Source organism: Perissodus microlepis, chromosome 2 (genome assembly GCF_051167445.1).
Source record: "Perissodus microlepis isolate ML-2025 ecotype Zambia chromosome 2, ASM5116744v1, whole genome shotgun sequence".
Taxonomy (NCBI): domain Eukaryota; kingdom Metazoa; phylum Chordata; class Actinopteri; order Cichliformes; family Cichlidae; genus Perissodus; species Perissodus microlepis.
Genome location: NC_140462.1, coordinates 9,066,727 through 9,090,198, shown reverse-complemented (window position 1 = coordinate 9,090,198; position 23,472 = coordinate 9,066,727). Strand labels below are relative to the sequence as shown.

Genomic DNA, 23,472 nt, shown 5'->3' with positions numbered 1-23,472 from the left:
ACGTTCACAATAGGGCTGCTCCAAACGATTATTTTGCAAGTCGACTAGTCACCGATTATTTTTGCGATTAGTCGACCAATCAGATCATGCATCCATTGGACGTAAAACGTACAGCTTATTGCACCAGCATGCATCTGCTCTTACATAACTATCATTAGCTTACAGCTTTAACCGTCATGTCATCCTTTAAGGTATGTGCTAACTGAAAATAAAGACAAGATGATAGTTTATTAAATTTTAATGAAATCTGCGGATTGTTTCGGTGAAGTTTAATAAACTCAGCCGTCTGCTCCTTGCCATCTAAAATATAACAGGACACCGGAGTATATTCTCGAGCATCTCACATTAATCAGTTGTCTGCTTGACGTTTATTCAGCTGTGTAAAAACTATAACTTTAATCTCAGCCAAACCGATTTACTCAGGAACAAATAAAATACAAAAAAAAAAAAAAGCGCTTTTGAAAATATGTGAGGTCTTGATAAACCGAGCAGATATTTGAGGTTTACACAGCTACATTCTCGCCTGAAAACATGTTAAACGTCTATTTTGTGACCCAGAAAGAATAATAAGTAATATTAAAACTAACTAGCTCCGGCCATTGTTGGAAATTGAGCAGGAGCGCGCTATGAATTCTGGGACACCGCTTCTTCTTCTTTAGGGTTTAACGGCAGCTGGCATCCTTGTACATGCAGTGCTGCCATCTTCTGTTTCAGTCCGTTATTACACTCTTAAATTCTACTACTTATTCCTGCGTCTTTGTGATCTTACAAAGCTTCAAACGACGCGTCGACTATTAAATCAGTCGTCAACGATTTTGACAGTCCACGTAATCGTGACTAGTCGACTAATCGTAGCAGCCCTAATACACAATAGACGCTTGACTTAGCTTGAGCTGTAGCTTGACTCTCACTGACGCGTGGTAGACAACGATCTAGCGAAGACCAGTAGAGTCTGCTGAGCAGACACCTCCTGGCTTAAATGCCTATGGCCTTGATGGGCATCAGGTGTGTTCCCCTTCAGTGGGCGTGGGCGTGAACCCACAATGAGTTCTGCCCCAGCGACAGAGAGGAGGAGAGAGAGAGCGAGAGAGAGAAAGGTATAAATGGCCGATCAGCGTCTTGCTGATCCCCCAGGCCGTGACAGTGCACCTTTTGGACCCCCTGCAGAATAAGGTACTTTTGTGGCCATCTTTATTTTATCAGTTAAGCTCTGGTCAATCTGCTTCAAACAAACTTTACTTGAAGGTTTAAAACACTTTTAAACAAGCCTTATGTATAAGCCCTTTTTTAAAAAAATAAAAATCCACCTTTTAACAAGTTTTTTAATAAATGCTTTTTTTTCCCTTTTAAAAGTCGTATTTAATACATTTTTAGCCATTTTCAATAATTTATACATTTAAATACACATCGATCTATGACAGAAAAATAAGCACCTTTATCTAACTGTCTTTGGGACAGTTACAGGGTGTGAACATTGTTGATTTTGTTGCAAACTGACCGATTTGGCAAAACACATTGTACAGGCAGTGGCGGTGCTAGCCCGTTTGGCGCCCCGGGCGAACACTCCCTCTGCCCCCCCCCCACACACACATAAAACATATTAAAGATTATACATTAACATAAAACTGTTGTCGGAACCATACTGAATTTCACCAGAGAAACACACACATATGAAGAGAGAGAGAGTATGCATAGTATGCAAACGGCTACCAAACAGCCATCATAATTTGTCATTCACTGAGAACAGGACAAATCAACAACTGACAATGACTAATTAATATTAAAATCTGTAACATAATGTATTTTTTGGAGTTTAGTCTGTTACTGTTACTATTTTTACCATTTCTTTTTGGAGCAACTGTAACCCACATAATTTCCCTAGAGATTAATAAAGTATTCTGATTCTGATTGTTTCAGGATGACCTGCCATTATCCAATGACACATCTGCTTACCTGTATCTTTTGATCGTTTCTCCTCCTCTTCTTTTCTCTTTTTTCTAAACTGAGCACCTGATGGCTTTGAACTTTTCTTGTCCATCTTGGTTTTAATTTTGGACTGCTGTATGAACACAAATCCCCCAACTCGAGGATCACCACAACATAACCCAATAGACCTACACCTTAGTTCACAGATTCACTTTGTCTAAAGTGTATTTCTGGGATTTCACACAACCCAGGATTCAAATCATGAATACATAATGGGCTTGGATTTACAACATTATGAATGAAATGTGCTCTATCTGGAAGCAGCCGGCCCCCCTCCCCTTTCCACGGGTTGTGTGTGAGACTTTAAATCATCAAACTGTAAATTATACATTTTAAATTGTTATTGATCCCTTTACCCCTGGTCCTAAAGTGTATATTTATTTTCTTACTCTTCTTATATTTATTGTTTGTTTACTTGCACTGCTGTAACTGGAGCCTCGTCGTCTATATACTGGGGTCCGTTCTTCGTACCTCGCTAAGTAAGTTAGCTGGATTTGATTGTTGACGATTTCGCGTGATCTTAGATCGTTCGGTTCTCCGAAGCTCATCCGGGACTTGCTGTCATAGCAACAGATCCGTAAGCGTAAACCTGCTTGGGAGCAGGCTTACTTTATGTAAACAGGATTAGATCGCGGCCACTCAGGTATGTCCGCTTCATTTATACGAAAGCAACAGCGATATTTTTCCACTGTTTTTCCATAAATAAATATTATCAATGTAACTAAAGATAATGCAGTATTTGATTCTTTTATTGATTTCATACAGATACATACAGGTCATTTCCTAAAAAAAAGGGAAATGTACTATTAATCATTCTATTTCATGTATTTGATTATTTCAGATGTAATTCATATTTTAGAGTAGTAATAGTAAATTACTTCGTGTAATCAAGATGAGAGACCACAGCTATAAAAGCGAAGGTGGATTTGGGAAGTCTGTCGCAGCCATGTCCTGTCCGTTTGTACGCGAGCAACCCATTGCGGAAGGTGCAAGATTGATAAGGAGAGTTTTCAGAATTCAGCGTATATTGCGGGATAGACAGGATCCTTTAGCTCAGCGCGACAGTGTGCTCATAGAGAGATATCGATTTTCCCGTGAGGGTATTATTTACTTAACCAACTAGTTGACGAGGGGGTGCAAGACCACCACCTGTCTTTTTTTGCTCTGCCCTTTTCTTGGTTGCTGTTATAAACAAACAAACAGATTATTTCAGGGTCTCTTTTCAAGAGACTAAAAGCAATATAAGTGATAAATATTACCATTCTGTAGAATATTCTTATATTTCACTTTTACTTGTTCCCATGTTCTAGTGGGTCCTGTTGTGGCTCTAATGTGAAAGAGGATATAATGTAATATAATATAATAAATTTACCCTACCGCCTACTGGTGTTGGCCAGAGGGGCCGATGGCGCGATATGGCAGCCTCGCTTCTATCAGTCTGCCCCAGGGCAGCTGTGGCTACAACCGTAGCTTGCCTCCACCAGTGTGTGAATGTGAGAGTGAATGAATAGTGGCATTGTAAAGCGCTTTGGGTGCCTTGAAAAGCGCTATATAAATCCAATCCATTATTATTATTGTTGTTATTAAATTACTTGTGAGTTTAATTTGTCAGCAACTTTCTGCCAGCCCTCTCTCCTTGCTTTTGCAGCCTTTGCAGTGTTCCCTTGCGTTTTAATTAAACTCTGAAACTCCTGAAATCCCTCAATCAAGAGTTCTTGCTCTGCTGCCGAAAAATACTGAGCTCGCTCCTTCGACATTTTCGCCGACCAATCAAAGGGTTGCCGATCAATGTTTCTACTATCGATGCGTAGCCCCTTTTAAGCCACCCAGTGATCTCACATTACTTCATCCAGCTGTACTAATCGTCAACAACAGGTGTGTTCGGAGAACCGGAATAGCGAGCTTAAAGTTGGCGCGATGATTTGATCTTGGATGTGTCATTTGATCTTGGATGTAGTAAGCGAGGTACGAAGAACGGACCCCTGGACTGTATGTAGCGGAGATGACAATAAAGTTTACTTTGACTTCAGCAGCGAGCAGGCGCACCGAGGGCTCTCACGCTCACTTTTCGCGTATAGAATTTCGAAAAAACATCGGTGCAAATTATAAGTCTGTATCATGATGTCTGGTGTTTTCGTGTTTGTTGTTTTGTTTTTATTTTGTTTTATTTTGCGAGTTGGTTATTACATGCTGCTCCAGCCAGCCAGAGAATCCCCCGCCGCCCTGCCCTCTCCTCCCTCTGCCGCAAGCAGCAGGCGCCCTTACTCCCAGTAAATGGGCGATAGAAAACCGATCGGTGCCTATGCCATTCCCAATATGCGCTGGCTGATGTCGGGGCAGCATGAATACGAGCATTTTTTTTTTTTTTTGCCAATGCCCGTGATGCCGCCCCCCACCACGATGCCGCCCCGGGCAACCGCCCATGTCGCCCGTATCAAAAACCGCTACTGATGATTGAAGTAGCAACGAGAGAGGGAGGGGGAGAGAAGAAGAGGCAGATAACAGCGTAAAGACAGAATAACTTTGTGTCTTTTTTCATTCTAGCGCGACAAATCGTGTTCCTTTTCACCTCAATGCTATTTTCTTCAGTTTCTCTGTAATGAGATTGCTTTCAGAGCCGTTACCCAATCAAGGGGGAGGGTGCATCCGACCTCCTTGGCTGTAATTGGTCCAGCCCAGAGTCGATCGTGACCAATTGGCCAATCCACCACCTTTTATTGTTTATACCGTTACAAAAAAAACAAAAAAAATATTGGCCCATAAAAACGAAAAATCACCATCGACCCACCGGGCAGTCCAGCTTTGTGGGTGGGTGATATTAAAACCCGATCCTTTTATCCCCATGATAGAACAGAGAAAACCCGACTCATAGTGGTCAAAACATTTATATTTATTTTTATTTTTATTCAATCATCTTCCGGAAGAGAGAGCCCTGCACAGCCCCAAAAACGAGTTGCAGAAACTCTAACATTAGAATTTAAAAACGTCTCACATATAAGTGTTATTTTGGTACTTTACACGTCACACAGTTTCGATACAAACACTCCTTATATGGTAAAAGTTCCTCTTTTCTGTCTGGCTTCCTGTATTTATTAATATACTTGTATAGCTCTACACTAACTTCCTGTTTTTCAGTCTGGCTGAGCACTTAGTTTATGAGTCAAAAGTGGCCTTGCTGTACAAACCTTCATTATTAAAGTACATAAAACAATATAATAAGAAAATAAGCCTTAAAATATATATATTTAAATCTCAACAGTGATAATTCCTGATGTCAAAGTTCAGAGGAGAACAGGCAGACTGCTTCAAGCTGATAACTCATTTAACTCAACAACCATTCGTCGCAATGAAGTTATTTATTTTGTAAAAATACATTTGCACACTGATAACAGCAATCTTCATCTCGAATATTTTTTTTTATTTTGTCACTAAATGGTCTAAAAAGATATCATCATGAAAACAAAAGTTAGACAATGTTGAAAACAAAAAGTATAAATTTTTCTAAATTTATTATAACCAAGTAAACAAATCTCATGAGCCCTTAATCTGTCAGTGGATATTCATGTTTCATCTCTCTCCTTTCCTCTAAACTGTAATTAGAAAACTTGATTAATATACAAAGGTGGTAAACTGGAAGTTGTTCAACAGAAGACAATAAAATAAAATTACAAAATATACAGAATATTAACACAGGAGACAAATTCAGATGATTCAGATTATATTAATGGACACAATTGATTAAATAATTCTAATTTAACTTTATCTACAACAACTTTCAGCAAAAGAAAGATAAAGTAAAATGAATGTATTTGTTCAATGTAAGTGCAAAATACGCACAAAAAGGTTTTATTACAAAAGCTACATTTCAGTAAGAGTTACTTTTAAATGTTCAATCATTATTACATAGTAAGAGTCTAATCTCACATGCTGTGAGTCTCCTCTTTAATTGTTAGAATTATGTATAACTATGTTGTAATAATCCTGTCATTTCTAAAAAGATTCTGCTATTTTACTTGAATCACTAAATCTTTCTTTCCGTCATTATGTAAGATATATAAACCGAAGAATGCTGTTTCTTTGACTCATTTGCACATTTCATCTAGACTTCTAATGGCTTTGCATTTAGAGATTCTTTTCCACTCACTGGGAATCTCTCCTCTACCCTGGAATTTGAAATTGTAATGCTCTTCCAGTTTCTTTTGAAATCGACACACAAACCATTTCCAGTACACCAGTTTAGACTCATCAGGGGTGATTCTCCAGTCAGCATACTCTGGACCAGCAGTTCTGTACCGTTTATAGGGAACAGTTTCCTCTGAATCATGACGAGGGTAAAAACTGCCATCACTTGCAACGTTTGTTGTGCAGAAATCAATGCTGAATTCCACTGTGCCTCTATAGTGCCATCCTTTGATTCCAGAGGGTCGATGAAAAGGGACACTGTGGTCATCAGGACTGTGACCTTCAATGGTGTTAGTACAAACAGCTGCACAGAATGGACATTTTACCCAGCAACAATTACACAGCTGATCAATGAGGATTTCATCAGGCTTCAGCCTGGATTCCTTCAGTTTATTCAATGAGAGACTCCTTATCTCATCACTTATGGGTGTAAATTCTTTCTTTAATGCTTCCATTAAGAAATCAAAATTATTAATGTCACTGAAGTTTTGAGAAGAAAACGTATCAAGAGTTAACTCATCTTTTAGCAAACTAGAAAATTCCTTCAGCCACATATTTATGTCTCCTCTCTGAGTTTGGACTTTCTGTGTTGCTGTAGATAAAGCTTGTCTCACCAGCATGTTAATGTCATCAACATTTTTCTTGAGCATATTCACAGTTTCATCTCTCTGATCTGTGAAGATGTATTTCTTTACTTCTGCTTTTATAAAAGCTTCTGTTTGGCTTCTTGGATTTCTGATGTAGGTGATGAAATCATCAAAGTCTTCTTTCTCGGCAAGTGACTTCAGCACATGTTTCTCCAAGTTCAGCCTGTTCCCATTGAATGCTGGGAAATTACACCTCATCTCTCCTGCCAGACCAATGGCAGTCTTGTTACAGACAGCCTCAACAATGGACGCTTTCAGCTTTTCACAGATCAGTTCTGCGAGCACAACAGCAGATAAGTTTCCTTTGCAAAAGCTTCTAAAAACATTGTAATACTGTGTTTTCTTGCTTTCTAAATAAGTAAGTGGATCATGCTTCATTTTGAATTCCTCCTGGGAGTCTAGAAGCAAAATCTCTGCTTTGTAGAAAACATACAGTAAGAGATCAACTTTAAAGTCCTTCTTCACAGTACATTTACTCTCTGACTGATATTTCTCCACTTTTTCTTTTACAATTTTTGCCACTTCTTGCAAGTAAGCTGATGTGTAGCCTCTTGTAGCCACAGGTTTGGCTCTGATTGAATCAAGGGACAGTTTTTCAGCTTTGTCAATGAGCGATCTGATCTGTTGCTGTTCATGACAAGATAAAGCACAGTGTGATTTATGTTGTTTTTGTTTTGTGTTTGAATTATATCTAAAAAATGTTTTGGTATAATTCCAAAAATTTGAGACAGGTTTTTTAACATATGCGCCGAGTTTACTTGCGTGACTGTCATCCTTCACAATATCTTGAGTTGGTTCACTTTCACCTGCCTCATAAAGATCCTTTTTTTTTTGAAGGATGACATAATCTGAATAATCACCAACACTGGATATTTTCTTGTAACTGCCACTTGTTTTGGATTCATTTATGAGAATATGTTCAAAACCAAGTTCTTGGAGGATTTTAAACTGATCCTCTTCCAGGTCGATGTCTTCAACAGGTTTTATATCTGCTGTTATTTCAGTGACTAAGTCACTCCAAACACAGTTGAACTGTTTTTGAAGTTCTTCTTCATCTTTGGCCTTATCCTTCAGCTGCTGAGCGAGCTCTTTGCTCTTCTGTAGCAGCTTGTCCTCAAACTCTTTTTTCTTATCATCCAGCTTTTTACGAGCCTCCTTTTGTTGAATAACTTCATCCAGTTTTCTTTTCACTGTGCTCACCTGTTCATCGTGAACCTCTTTGAGTTTGGTTTCAAATCGGCCTCTCCACTGAGCCAAAAATTCTTTTTCTCTGTTTTCGTCAAAATACTTTTTCATTGCTGTTTTTATTTCTTCATATGTCTTGCTTGTTTTTTTTGTAAGGTCACTCACTTTCACCATGTCAAGATTTCCATTTTCAATTCTGTTATAAAGCTGATTTTCAGCAGTCAACATGTTGCTCCTGAGGTCCCAGGTCCAGTTTCCATATTGGATCTCCAATTTTCTGTATGCTGCAATTTCAAGTGTGTTTTTAAAACTGAAAACAAAGTTTTCATTGAGGAGGGCACTCCACAGGTCCTGGATTTTGTATTTGAATTGTGTGAGAGTGATCCCAGCAGACTGTGAAGCTTTAGAGAGGATGACGTTCTTCACTTCCTGGATGCTCTCACTGTAACCTGGATTAGGAGGAGCCATGGGTGGACTGCCCTCCCATAGCTGGGCACAGTATTTCACATCTTTTCGGACATCAAACTTAATGACATCACTGAAGCAGTCAGCATTGAAATCCTCCTCTTCAGCTGCTAGTTTGGTCATCTGGTCCAGTTTTTCTAGCAGACGTCTCTTTCCATCCATGTTTTTCTCTGCTGCTGCAACATCTGTAACATTCTGGTGAACAAACACACAACTGGGAGAAAGTTTAACTTTCTTCATCCTCATGAAAGCCTGAACAACAATCTGCAGGATGTCCTGCATCTCAGATGGATTCTCTCCAAAGATGTTGATCAGTGTCAGGTTTCCCAGACCAACAACAAATGTTGCCAGTTCGTTGTCATGGTGATGAGTGGTGTTACCTTCCAGCTCAAGAGCACGCAGTCCTTCAGTGTCGACCACTAGAAGATAGTCAAACTTCAAGTCTTTCTTCATCTCCTCTGATACTTTGAGCAGCTGCATGAAGGCACCTTTGGTGCACCTGCCTGCACTCACTGCAAACTGCAACCCAAACATGGTGTTCAGCATTGTTGATTTTCCACTGCTTTGTACGCCCAAAACTGACAACACAAAAACTCTCTGGTCCCCCAGTTTCTTGATGACTTCCTCTAAAAGACTGGAGATCCATGTTAAAGGCACGTGACCTGCATCACCATCCATCAGCTCCATCGGGTGTCCTGATATCATCAGCTGTGCAGCCAGCTCAGGGTATTTAGACCAGTCAGTGTGTCTGCTCTCTCCTTCTATTTCTCTATGAGCTTCATAGATCTGTCCCATTTCTCTGAAGATGTGCTCCAAACCAAAAGTTGCAGACTGCAGTTTTTTGGATATTTCTTCAAGCTCAGTTTGTTTTTTTATTAACAGATCTGATTTCATGTGTTTGTTCTTCAAAGCCAAGACCTCAGACCACTTTTCATCATAGCTTTGGAGAACTGAGGAAAGATCATCTGTGGAGAGATCATCCATTAAGATTTGAATCCATTTCAGGAAATACTGTTTGTCTGTTGGTGAAAAAGATGAGAGACTTACAATGAACAACTCCACGAGTTTACTGAATGAAGCAGCACATTGTTTTTGACGTATGCTCATCAGTTCTTGTTCCTTTTTACATTTCTCCTTTTCGATGTCTCCTCTGAGATGATACAGTTCTTTATGTATTTTGCTCCACTGATGCCACAGATCACCTCGATAAGGAAGGAATTCATCTTTAAGCTTTGAAACATTCATGTTATCCTTTGAAAGAATATCCACTATGATCGTAGCAGCAGATTTCCCTCTTTGACAGGCTGGGTCACTTTCATCCACTCTGATTTCAGAGAGCTCAGCCATGGTTTCAAGCTGGAAAGATGATTTCAAGTTTGAACCATCTAGAGATGACAAAACCTCTCGAATGATTTGTTTCAGTTCTTCAGATATATCTGACTGGCTTTTGCCTTTGAGACCCATGATGTATTGTCCAGTTGTTGTCTTAAAAAGATCACGGTCGTCATCAACAGTGAGAAAAATGAAATGGTTTTGAGACTCAAAAAGAGCTGTTATAATTGAGAAGCTTTCATCTTTTTGCAAAGATGCAACAAGAACAACTGTGACTAAAGATCTTTTAATCAGTATGTCGCGCTGTCTTTCAGTCAACAGCGCATCACCATGAAGATTACAAAAGGCAATGCAGTCATTGAAGGAATCATTGGGTTTTCCAGCAGGACAGTACCAGGCAATCTCTGCCACACCATCCATGAGGTAACGAGACTTGGTGCTTCCTGGACAGTTTCTGTGGAAGAAGGTGTTGTGACGGTCGTTGATCAAAGTGTTGATCAGCTGAGATTTAGACACTGACAGAGAACCCAGGCGGAAAAATGACACCAAGGGTGTCTGAGCTTTATACACCGGAACACTCTTCATAGTGACGATGTTTGAGCTGTCTTTGATTTCAGTTACCTTCCAGGTTTTTGTTATTTGTCTGAAAGTCCACAGAGGACACTCGAGCTCCATAGTGACTGGGTCAGGGACAAGCAAAGGTAAGGCATACTGACACTGAGAGAGCTTTGTAATCATCATCTGTTTAAGGAAGCTGTCTGAGCAGTGAAATACTGCCATCTGAACATCCATTGGATGCAAATGAGTCTGTTCTGACTGACGCGTGTCTGCACTCATGCTTAATAAAGCATCCAAATTAATGAAATCTTTCTTAGTGATATCAATCACTCGAACAGACTTTGGATGTGTCCCCTCAGGACCGTCCGATTTCACACGAACATATCTGGCCCTGTAATCTAACATCATCAGCCTCTGAAGAAAAGTATATGTTAGATCTGTCTCAGATGTGACATGGTGCTGTTTCACAGGTGGACGTATCTGAAGAAAATCTTCTGGTAGAAACTTCCTTTGAAGATTTTCTTGAATGTGAAGTCTGTCAAACAGATTTTCAGTTTCTTTTTCACATGACTCCTTCTTGTTAACTTCAGAGTCATTCCTTGACTGCAGCAAATAAGAAATTAAATTTATGTAACAAATTTATAGTTTTGTACAGTGTGGTAAAGTAAATTAATTATTTGATAATATTTTTCTTACCTTGTGCTTGTTTCCACTGATGTTTTTCTTATTCACGTTTAAGTCCACATCAGAGGTTCCTGGAGTTTAAAATAGAACCAAAATGGCCAAATTAATGTGTGATAGAAGCAATACAGTTTTTTCTGCACAACCTGTCAATTTTTTTTTTCTTTTTGTTTTGACTCCACACTGCAGTGGTTAACACATTCACTAAAAACACAAAAGATCTGTGGTTTGAGACTAGGAGACCCAAAACCCTGTTGTGGTGACCACTTTTAAATAAAGGAACACTTGAAAAATGCTTTCGTTAACCAATTTTTACTTATTCCTGTTAATATATAAACCAGGTTTTATTTTTTTCCTTTCTTTCTTTCTTTCTCTTTCTTTCTTTTTTTAAACCCCTTTGTTACAGATGGTTGTGGAGGGTATTTACCATTGACAGTGGAAAAATCTTGGCTATGCTCATTTTCAAAGCTTTTGATCAGTGGTTAAAGGACAGGCCCATAATGTCAGGGACCTGGGTTTTTGTCACTTTGTATTGTGAATTATGTTCTCATTGTTGGTCTTTAGTTACTCCCTTGAGTCTAGTTTCTTGTGTTCCGTGCCTAGTATTTCCCTCTGTATATTATTTATCATCTCTAGCCTTTTGATTCTTAGAGTTCTATGCCTTATGGTTTATGTCTCTGTTTCTTAGTTGCTCTGTCTCCACCGTGTCTAGTCCGCGTCTCAGTGTTATACCTTCTGTTTTACTTTGAAGGTCTGTGTCTCATGTGAGTGTATCCTGCTTTGCTTCCTTGTCTCGTCAGTTCTGATTTCCCCCAGCTGTGCTCTCCTTCTGTGTCTCATTCCCTCGTTATTCCCCAGTGTATTTAAGCCCTGAGTTTCTCTGTGTCATTGTCGTGTCGTCCCTCATGGTTGTGTTTCGCTGTGTGTTTATTCTGTGAGTTTAGTTTATGCTTTCCCAGTTTAGTTTTCGTGTTACATGCATTTTCCTTGCCAGCCAATAAAGCTGTAATTTTGAGTTCATCCCTCATGTCTGAGAGCCTGCATTTTGGGTCCAACTCCTGCCTGCACAATGCCGAAACCTGACACATAACAACTTGAACCACCCACACAGCACAAGAAGTTCTTATAACTCTAATATACAAACACATAAATATTTCCAACCTGCTCAATTTTTTAAGCCATTTCCACTGTGGAGGACAAAAGGTTTCAAACTTGTCCAGGCCTTAAACTTCATGTGTGTTCTCCCTAGTAGTAGTAAATGCATAGAAATCAAGCTTTTATGAAAATGCTGAATAAAAAATAGTTTCCTTGTAAAAGACTAAATTTACAGTTCACTCTTGAAAAGCATATAAAATAAACTACATATAAAATGTCATTGGATGGCAGAGATGCAGAAATGTCTGCATCTAGAGTGTCTAAATGAGTCTCACAGGCCTGAATGTGTGCATGAAGACATTTATAATTCTTGACTTTTTTTGATCTGCTGCTCACCGCAAACAAGCACAAGCCTAAATTTTGGACCTGTATTGTCAATTTTAAAGCTTTTCCTACTGACAAAAATCTCCCTCATGGCTATTCATACTACAAAAAGTAAGCCACACATAACAAAAAGTTTCAGTTTCTCTCTTTCTACTATAGAAATTTCTTTTTTTTTTTTTTTTTCTTTTTTTTTTTTTTAAAAACAGGTGCAGTTAAAAAAAAAAAAAAAAAAAAAAAAACACACAACAAAAAAACTACAGTGTCTTTTTTTTACCTGTATTGTAAGAAATAAATCTGTAAAATTACAGAACAAGTTACAAGTCCAAAGAGTCGTGCTGACAGATTTCAGCAGGACTCTATTAATAAATAATTTTAAGGAATAAACTTTCCTTGTCATTGTGTACCCTACCTTTACTTGTAAAACACCAAAATACACCAAAAATCCAGCAAACAATTCACTTCGATCACGTGAACCTAGCTAGACAAACCAAGCCTTCTGAAGCACTGAAGCACTTCGAGCTTCTGAAGCACTGTGTTGTGGTTTTGGAGTGTGATCACTGAGTTAGGGTGAATAGTAAATTTAATAGTACTTTACATTGTGCTCTGTCCCCTTGTTTTCTAACTTAATTCCTGGAGGATGCTTATTTGATAATTATTTACTTTTTTTGTATAGTCAATAAAGCTGGTTGTAACAGCGCTTGAATTGCATGGGGATTCCAGACTGCAGTGTTTGTCTTGATTTTAAGATGAGCCACCTCTCTGCAGGCCACAAATACATAGATTAAGGATTTTTAATTATTAAAAATGTAAAGATTTTAAGTTATCAGTCAAATCTAATCACTTCGGTCATACACATTACTCTGGTGCAGGAATAAAATGCAGACTCCCACCATTAGCATGCTCTTTGCAAATTCCAACTATTTTGCTACTTTTATTGATAGTATGTGAAGAAGGCGCATTATAGTGAAATCCGTGTTTAATTAAGAATTACTATTGACTGTTGATCCTGTTAAGTAAATCCAAGCAAAAGATGAAAAAGGGTAGAACAACACTTCTAGCGGGTGGTGGACAGTCAGTCTTGGTGACTTTTCCTTGAGGGTGGGCAAGTGTTTCATTGTGTTTCACAAAAAACATGAACTGTACCTGCTCTCATCTGGACTTGGATGGAAGCATAACTCTGCTGTTTAAAGTGTCCAAAGATCTTTAGATGTCTGCAGAAGCAGGGGGATTTGCCATAATCAGTGTAACTCTAAGTTTAGTTTAATTGCTAGATGTTTTTGATTTTTATTCTGTTTCATTTGTATGGCTCATTAAAAGCTATTTGGAATAGAGCACATTCATTTTTTATAGAAGTAATAGAAGTTGCAAACAATTTCAAGTTTTGTGAAGACTGATAATAAAGCGGAGGGGGAGACATGCGGCAAAGGGTCGCGGGTGGCACTTGTGTACTTATCAGTACATGTTAGTAAATTGTGCTTAAATATTGTATTTTGCATTTATATTGTCAGTATATTTGATATATTTGATATTTAAGTATTTTTTGCATTTCATGATGCTTTGCATTTTTACATGATGGTAAATTTCTGTTTTATGGTATTTTTCTGGCACTCCAGCTGCTTTTTCTAAATCTATGTGAACACAATGCACAAACAGTCTTCTCTGAGCCAAAGTTAATTTAAAATGAAGCCAAAGTGGAAAAGCAGATAGAATCATATGCCGGACAAGTATCGGATGACATTACTTTCCCAAAAGTCCAGCAATTGGTCTCAGATCCTGGACTTTTATAGACTATTGTTAAAGGAACACATTGTCCCTACTTTTTGGTGGGGACAAATTCCATTTTAAAAGTACATTTTCTCAGTTTAAACATGTGATACAACATCTTTGTGTATTGTGAATAAAATATGGATGTCTAAGATTTAAAAATCATTGCGTTCTGTTTTTATTTCCATTTCCCACAGTGTCCCTGCTTTTGTAGAATGGGATTGTACCTTTCGATTGTTTTAGCAACACTCACTTTGAGATCATTAGTTTATGAATATAAAAATACATCTGCATGTCAGTAAGACTGGAAAGGTGCTATTTAACTGCAAATGTATTATATTACAGTTATAGCCAAAGTTTGGTGGTAATTTAAACATGCACACTTCAACAAGAGTGTACATTTGTAGTGATCCAGATTTTGCAGAAAAGCATTAGAAACAGAGGCGTATGAAGCATAGCTCATGCTCTGTGGTGTTAGGTGAAACAGTGTGACATCTCACACTAGTGTAATTTTCTGTATCACCCTCTTCAGAGTTTCTAAACATATATTTGTTGCTTTTACTAATGATTGCTTCATCAACACCAGTCTCTTCTGCTCCAGGGTCACAACATACAAACATCACACTTTAATTTATGAATTCTGAAACTGTTACTATATAAGTTACTGTGTAAATGAACACCAACTGAATATTTTACCTTTCTGTTTGTTTGGGGACAGCACTGAAGACTTGATTTCAGGTTCTTCTCTTAATGCTGTGCTGTCATCAGTACTCTCTGATTGTTTGACATCAGTGCCTTCTTCATTCTGAGAAACAAATACTGTCATTTGTTTGTTAGCTGAAAACCACTGATGTAGACTAAAGATGAAACGGACTAAACTTTAAGATAGCAAAGACTTAAAGCATTTTTCAACTTCCCTTCTCCAAATGTCAATCAGAAGGTGAAATGACTCTGCCGTTCACTCAGTTTATGTTCACAGTAAATGTTGTTGGTTTGAGTTTATGGTTCATTTCAAATCGTTGTCCCACATAAAGTAAAAAAAAAAAAAAAAAGATTAAGTAAGATATGTTTTAGCTTGTGGCTGCCTTGTTTTATAAAAGTGTCCTTACTTAGACTCAGGGTCTCCCCTCACTCATGAAATGGCCAAAATGCTCAGCTCAAGCTTTTAAGTATCTCTTACTTACAGTCTAGCAGTCAGCTTGTGACTGCCTGGGCTGAGATAATGAAAGACCGTGATGGTCAAGTGATGTTCATCGTAGTAGTCGAAATACAGATGACCCAGCAGTTAATGTCTTTTTTCACACATTTCTCACAGGCTCACATCTCATGACCAGTTAATACACAATTCCAGTGTCTCTTTCATATATCTGATATTCATTTTAGAAAGTAAATGTTGGTGTGCAATGATGAACATTTTTTAAAACAAAAAAGTAACATTTACCTTGATTTCATTTGGATCCTCCTCCTCATCTTCTTCTTCTGCAAAGAAAATATCTGTTTTACAATGCAGGATCAAGGGAACCAGTTTCTGGTTTGGTAACTAGAAATGAACCTAGTGTGATAACTTCAACACACTAATGAGTCAACATAATGATATTCTGTGTTCTTCTGCACAGTATAAAGGTCAGCTATAATACAGTTTATTTGAGGTTTATATAATGGAGTATTTTGTGGCTCTTCTCTGAATGAATCCTGGCCTCCATCTGAGCTGTTAGACATTTCTATAACTCTGACACTAATACTGTGAAAAGCAATGAAATTCAAAATTCTCCACAGAATAACTGAGGGACAGAGATGGTATCAAAGTTAGAGAAAGCAGGCAAGAAAGAAAAAAAAACAAAACAAAACAAAACAGGGAAGGCAAGACACATCCATGGAGCAAAAGAAATATGTTTGAAGATCATCATACAGAGGACTTTATGTTTAGCTAACATATGACTTTTGCTCAGTTATAGTTGAATAATGTAAAAGTGCAACTGCGGCCAGATAGCCTTAGAAACAAATAATTCAAACGTGCATAGGAGCTGGAACAACTGATCCTACTTAAACCAACAGAACTAGACCTGCGGTTTTCAAACTGTGGTACGTGTACCAATGATGGTACGTGGGCTCCCTCTAGTGGTACGCGGGAAGTCTCCCCCCAAAAGATAAGATTAAATAATATACAACATGTTCTGATTGAGGGATTTCTGAAAAATGAAAACATACAACATAAATGAAGACAGAAAACTAAACAATCAAAACTAAACAATAAAAAGTTAACAATAAAAGTTAACGCAAGAGTTTCCAGTGGTTAGGGACAAATACAATCACATGGCAGGATGCTGTAAATGGACCAAACTTCAGTCAGGAGAACAACTGAGATAATCTATCCACAATACAAGGTTAGTCATTCATTTATTGCTGCATTGGCTGGGCTGTAGTTACATTGTAAGGTTTTAAAAACTGAGCTTTAAAATAAATAGTGGTAATAAAAACTGAGAAAGGCCAACAGTGATCACTGCCTTTTTTTAGGGGCTTGTTCAGATTAAATAGAACAAGATACAAAGCATTAAAACATGTTAAAAACACAACAGCCTTCATAAACACAGAGTAGTTTGGATCCGGAAGCAGGGTTCATACGTCATCACTTAAAGATTGGATATCCCACCTGCTGTGAATGTTTTAATGCTATACAGTTATTATTATTATTATTATCACTTTTCACATCCTGTTTATGACAGTTAAAGTAACTAACATTCATATAAGAAATAAAATTGTCTCATGCAAACTGTATATGGTGTTAAATAGGCCTATACTACTGTAATTTAATGTCGGTCATAAGGGTAGTACTTTAAGAGCCATATATTTTATGAGGTGGTACTCATTGTGAAAAATTTGAGAGCCACTGATCTAGACAGAAAAAACCCCAGATTCATTAAATAAATCAGATTTTGCCAAAGCACCAGTTAGGTTTTTTAATGAGTTCAACAATAATCAGACATTAGAGGAGCTAATTATAACATTACTGTTCATAAATAAATATTGTCACTACATTAATTGTATCTAATAAAATTAAGATTCACAGTTTTGTCCATTGTACTTATGTGTACTTATGTGTACTTATGTTACGACCCCCTCTGCTAGGGGACGGGGGGGAGTAACATACACAAGACCTCACACGAGACACTAAGTAAAATAAAGATTTTATTGCAAACTTCAAACAGAAAACCGACAGGGCCATGTTCAACAGAGGTCTGGGCAACCAGTTAGCACATAATGCATTAACACAGACGACACATTAACACTGATCGCAACCCTCTTGTATTTCTTGCTCAAATGTTTAACCACAATCGACGCCTTGTGCGATGGGCCCTATTACAAGAATACAACTTAGAGATTCAGCATAAAAAGGGTACTGAAAATTTATTGGCCTGTCCAGGTGGTGAGTATGACTTGTTTTATTTTCTGCTGTGAACTGTGAAGATTGTGTATACAAAACCTAGTTTTGTAATTTAAAGGGAGGGGTGTTATGGCCCTGGGCCTTGGAGGGAGTGAGATCGCCTTTCTCTTCAAGCAAATCCAAGAGTGCCAGCACTCGCTGACAATTGGCTAGCTGGAGACTCGTGCCGTCCTGAATGCAGATTGCAGTATGTCAACCCTCACAGACAACTGGCTGCCTGGGATACTGTGGTGCTCCAGGAAGCAATGAGTGGTTGATTGTACTCATCTGTGGCTACAAAAGGCTATATATCCTTTACTCAGTGGCTTCTGCTTAGGACTGAACATGCAGTTTGCCCTTCTTGCCTCCCTCTTTGAACTTTGCTCGCCCAACTCTGTTCATGGTGTTGAACTTTGTTAACCCCGGGTTATGGTTGAACTTAGCTTGAGTAGGTGGTTGTTGGTGTTATTGCCCGTGAGGCTAGCTTTAGTTTTTCACTCTCTTGTGTACTAATCAATGGTGTACTGATTATTTGCCCAGTGGCCTGCAAAATGCAGCCCTGTCAGTTTTCTGTTTGAATTTCTGCAATAAAACCCCCTTTTTTTCATTTAGTTTCCTGTATGTTACTCCTCCCTGTCCCCTAGCAGAGGGGTCAAAACAAACTCTCACAGTCAGCATGTTACAAGAATTGCAACAGTGTTGGAAAAATGCCTAAAACACAGACAGGCAAGTACCTGTTTTATTTGTCTTCAACTCAGAGTCTTTCCTTTCTTCTTTGTGGGATTTGTCCTCCAGATGTCCTTCCTGTTCTCTGTTTTCAGCACACACCAGTCCAGTGTAGCTTTGTGGATCATTTTCAGAGACCATGATGTTTATTTTTTCTAACAAATCTGCTACCTCTTTTTCATCCATCATACTTCTTGTACATGTGTGGAACCTTTTTTCATTGAAATCTGTGTTAGTTTTCAGCTCCTTTAATGCACTTTCCCATGTTTCACCTGGTTCATGAGTCACCACTGTGATTAAATAAGAAAGTGCTCCTCTCCCAAAAACTTTCTCTAACCACTGCACTCCTGAGCTGTATTGACTGCTGTACAGAGTGTTGGGTAATAGTAAGACAAAGGCATGAACTCCCTGATTTAAAGGGATTTCCTTTGTTTGTAGACCGAGCATGTTAATGACACAAACGTGTCGACCACACAGATTATACAGATTGGAGGAAAACTGTTCCACATTTGTTTGCACTTCATGGTCAAGGAAAATGTTCTTTGGTCCGATCTCAGTGGAAGCTGGATCACCAATTAGTACAAGTGTGAGATCAGGAGCCACTGAAGAAAAAGAACAACATGTTACAATACAGACATCACTAAAACCACAGTGAACGATTACTTTGTGATTTTAATGAACTAAATATTAAGAATAAAGAATAAATTAAATTAAAATAATTAAAGAGGTAAATGCTTCACTGTGTTTAAACTCAAATCAGATGCATAGTCTAAATAGGTTTGACTATAACACTATAATATGATCACATTACCTCTCTCACTGATGGGAGGTGTTTCAGACGTGTTTTCAGACTCTCCTCCTGTGCTATCGTTGTGTTCCTCTGCTGCTGCAATATCTTGATCATCCATCTCATCAGCTTCTCATTTTACTGCAGGTCTGTGTATCACATATGCATTCGGTTTATCAAAGATGAAAGTACAAAAAGATAGAACTTTTTATCAGGTGCACACGTTCAGCTACTCGTTAATTCAAATATTTGGTCAGTCAATCATGTGACACCACTCAAAACATTTAGTTGCGTAGACATGGTCAGGATGACCGGCTGAAGTTCAAAATAAGCATCAGAATTGATAAGAAAAGTAATTTATTTGATTTCGAATGTGGCATGATCTACTGGGATTTTCTATGATTGCTGATGTCAGAGACAAATGGGTAGACTGCTTCAAGCTGATAGGAAGGCTCAACTCAAACCATTTAACTCAACCATTTGTTACATCAAATATATGCAAAAAAACATCTCTGAATGCACAGCACTTCCAACTGTAAAGCAGATGGGCTTACAGCAGCAGAGGACCGCACCAGGTGCCACTCCTTTTAGCTAAGAACAGGAAACTGAGGCTGCAGGTTACACAGGCTCACCAAAACTGGACAATGGAAGATTAGAAAAATGTTTCCTGTTCATCATATTCTATAAAATCATATGTTTGTAGGGGCTGTTTTATGAGGCTGACACTTAATGAGCTGGATTAACAAAAACTATTTCAGCTGAGCTCAACATTAAACATCTCCCATGTTAATCCAGAATAAAAATGGTGTTTGTTTCTGTTGAATGATTACTTTTAATTTTGAAACTAAAAATATCATTTTAATGCATTTAAATTGTACAGTTTATGTGTATTGTGGTAAATATAGTTGGTATTTTCATAAATCATCTAATGTAAACAATTCCTCATCACTCCTCATTGTCATTTAGTGGTTAAACTAAAAACAAACAAACATTTAATGGGTATGGGTGTCACGGTTCTGGGTCCGTTGGTCCCAGTATTTTGAGTTTATTATGTTTTGGTTTAATTTTGCATCATGGATTGTTTTCTTGTTCTCTTGTTGTGGTTGTGATGATTATTATTAGAGTTTCGTATTTCTGTTATCCATGTTTTAGGAATTGTGGTTTCATGTATAGTTCAGTTCCATGTGTCATTTTCTGTCTCTCTGTGTTGAGTCCGTGTCTCTGAGTTGTGATTCATGTTTCCTGTTTTATTGTGAAAGTCTTTGCCTTACGTTAGTGTGTGCAGCTTTGTTCCCCTTGTCTCGTTAGCCCTGATCTCTCCCAGCTGTGTCTCCCTCCTGTTGCCGATTCCCCCGTTACTACCCTGTGTATATAAGCCCTGTGTTTTCCCATGCTCTGTGTCGCGTTGTACCCTCAGATTATGCCTGTGTGGTTTCGTGTCAGTGGTTCACGTTCATTGCCATTGCTCAGTTTATGTTTTGTTTTATGCCAGCAATAAAGCTGAGGTTTGAGTTACAGTTCAGTGTCTGAGTCCTGCGCTTGGATCCTCCTCTCTGCCTGCCTGCACACAGAGCCCTGACAGTGGGTGTGTAATGGTACAACAAACATATGGATAGGGAAAAACCAACAGGATGTGCCCTAGTTAAATACTGCAACACTATGTGCTGGCATAACAACTTCAGTGCTCCTTGACAGTGAAGCTAGAGATCGACGTCTAAAATGTTCATTCAACATGTATCATTAGTGCTGAAACATCATTTTCTCATTGGTGCTTAAATGTACTGAGTTATCGGGGCTATAAAGAGTATAGCTTATTTCTTACATAATTTTTAACCTCCTCAAGGTAAATGTTAAATTTAGCTTGAGGAGGTGATCAATCAGAAAAAAAAAACCCAAAAACTTACAACTGGTTTAAAATTATGGTTAAAATTATGGTTCCCTCTAAAAGTGTAAACGGAGCCAAACCAAGCAGCCAGACTCTCACTGTAGGGGCAAAAGTTACGTTTTTCCTTTAATACTCATGCCTGCACAGATTTTACCAGGTCAGACATAAATGTGTTTGTTTTTATAACAGTGACAATAAAGAGCTATTCTACAAGAGAAATATTATTAAATAATGATCAACTCACCTCTGTTTTGTGTAGATCCAGATGCCTTCTTATGAATCCTACAAGACACTGATCTTTATATAGAGATCAGTAATATTTAATGATAGGTCTGCCCCTCATAAACTCCTCCCAGCTGCTCTCAAGAAATGGATGTCATATAATACCATAAGGAGCTTTAGATCTCTGCATAAGCAAGTTGCCAATAATTGAGATGCCATATAAGACATATCAGGATTAAACATTAGTTTCAAATGAGTGCTATAAAAATGAAAGTCAAAGTAGAATGGCTACACCACGTGATTTCCCAGAAACCATGTGACTTAAGTTTCAGCTTACTGATAAACTCATTCATACACAGCTGGATGAACTGAACAGCTGTTTCCAACAAATCTGTATAACTGTGAACAAAAGTTTTTGGTCACATAAAGTTTTTTTTTTAGTTGTTGTTTTCTTTACACCTTTCTACACTGTAAAATCTAATTAGTTCCTAAAACTTAAAAAAAATATTCAAACTCATTTACAAAGTAAAGCTCACTTAAGTTACGGGAACTTATTCATGAAGTTCTGACGAACAAACATGGGAAATTCATAAGTTTCAAAACCTTTTATTAGCAAATACATTTTAAAAATTGTTTTAACAGTGGTGCCACTGCCAGTACTTTTGGCCAGAATTGTATTCACTGTAATTAAGTTTTAAAAAGGTGCAGTACGGGCTCTACTTTTACCTGAGTAATTAGTAAATCTCACTTTTGGAGACAAATCTTTCAGAGAGATCAGCCATTGTTTTAACGTTGAACATATGTGGAAGTGTCACGTCTGCGGAGGCAGATGACAGGGAGTGAGGTGAACGTGGACCCAAAAGCAGACATGGAGCTGAGATGGATATTAACAAAAAGCGAACCTTTTATTTGGCTGGAAAAAGGCACAAACAAACAGCAAAGAACAAGTGGAATAGAACAAACAAAACCTATACTGGAAAAACAAAAATAAAACAAATAAACAAAACACTGCATGAACCTTGGAACCTGGAAAAACCGAGGTAGGAAACTCAGACAAACCAACCACAGACAAAGGACTAAATACTAGTGATGGCCCGCTTGAAGCTGAAGCTCCGGTGCGTGTGTCCAAAAAAATCAGAGGTGGAAAGAGTACTAAAATATTTTACTCAAGTAAAAGTACTATTACTTTGCTGAAATTTTACTCAAGTACAAGTAAAATTACCTGTCTAAAAATTTACTCAAGTAAAAGTAAAAAGTAGCTCATTTAAAATTTACTCAGAGTAAAAGTTACATAGTTACTTTTTTGTCAGCAGGAGGACAGCCTCTTCTGAGTAGTGCAAAAAAGACAATGGGATAAATCTCAAAGTAGTTGTTTTTTAATTAAAAGAAAAACTTTACAAATTAAAGCGCAGTGGCAGTTAAACTGCAAGTCAATACATCAAAATGGATAATGGTCACCAAACCAACCAACCAACCAAACTGTCAAAACCATATAATTCTTTTACATGTGAATGTGTTTTAAACTGTCAAATAAGAGAACAAGTACTGAATTGAGCTGTACGTCAGCTGCTATAAAAATGTGTTTTAATTTTTTAAACTTGGCCCTGCTCTGTTAATTTTGAGGAGCAATTCAATTCAATTCAATAAAACTTTATTGATCCCGAAGGTTGACCCCGAAGGAAATTGGGTTAAGGTTGCCAACCTTTGCCAGCGTCATCTTACCCTCCGACCATACATACATTACACAAACATCACATGGGGAAGACAGGTCAGAGAGGTATAACGATGGAAAATGCACCACGTGAGGAAAGATAAGGAGAAAAAAAATAAGTCCCCCTAGACTGAGCTCCAACAGGGAGATCAGTTTGAGAACAGAAAAAAAAACCACCTCTGCACATAGCACATGTTATTCTTTTGCCTGCAGTGTGAACATATGTGGGTTAAGTAAGAAAGTAGCCGCTTCTGTCTTCTGTCTAATTTAACTAATTTTTTTTTTTTTAAATAAATTATTATTATTATTAACAAACAGGAAAAGTGAACACATTTTCTTTTGGCAATTTACCAATCAAGTAAAAATATTTTAAGTTGCGTGGACAACAACGTGCCCAATAACAGCTTATGTCTTAACTTAATGTGTTTAACTTGAGCACAG

General features: G+C 37.9%; 1 protein-coding gene across 1 annotated transcript; it reads right to left on the bottom strand.

Moving 5' to 3' along the window:
* Positions 1-4,369: 4,369 nt before the first annotated feature.
* On the bottom strand, positions 4,370-21,634 carry LOC146392239 (interferon-induced very large GTPase 1-like). The gene is made up of 7 exons (XM_084944029.1): positions 21,343-21,634; positions 19,238-19,362; positions 18,435-19,028; positions 15,721-15,758; positions 14,976-15,084; positions 11,052-11,110; positions 4,370-10,958 (listed from the first exon to the last, which is right to left on the bottom strand). Exons 2-7 carry the CDS (start codon positions 19,332-19,334, stop codon positions 6,069-6,071), a joined length of 5,787 nt encoding a protein of 1,928 aa, XP_084800155.1. The 5' UTR covers positions 19,335-19,362; positions 21,343-21,634; the 3' UTR covers positions 4,370-6,068.
* Positions 21,635-23,472: the final 1,838 nt, after the last annotated feature.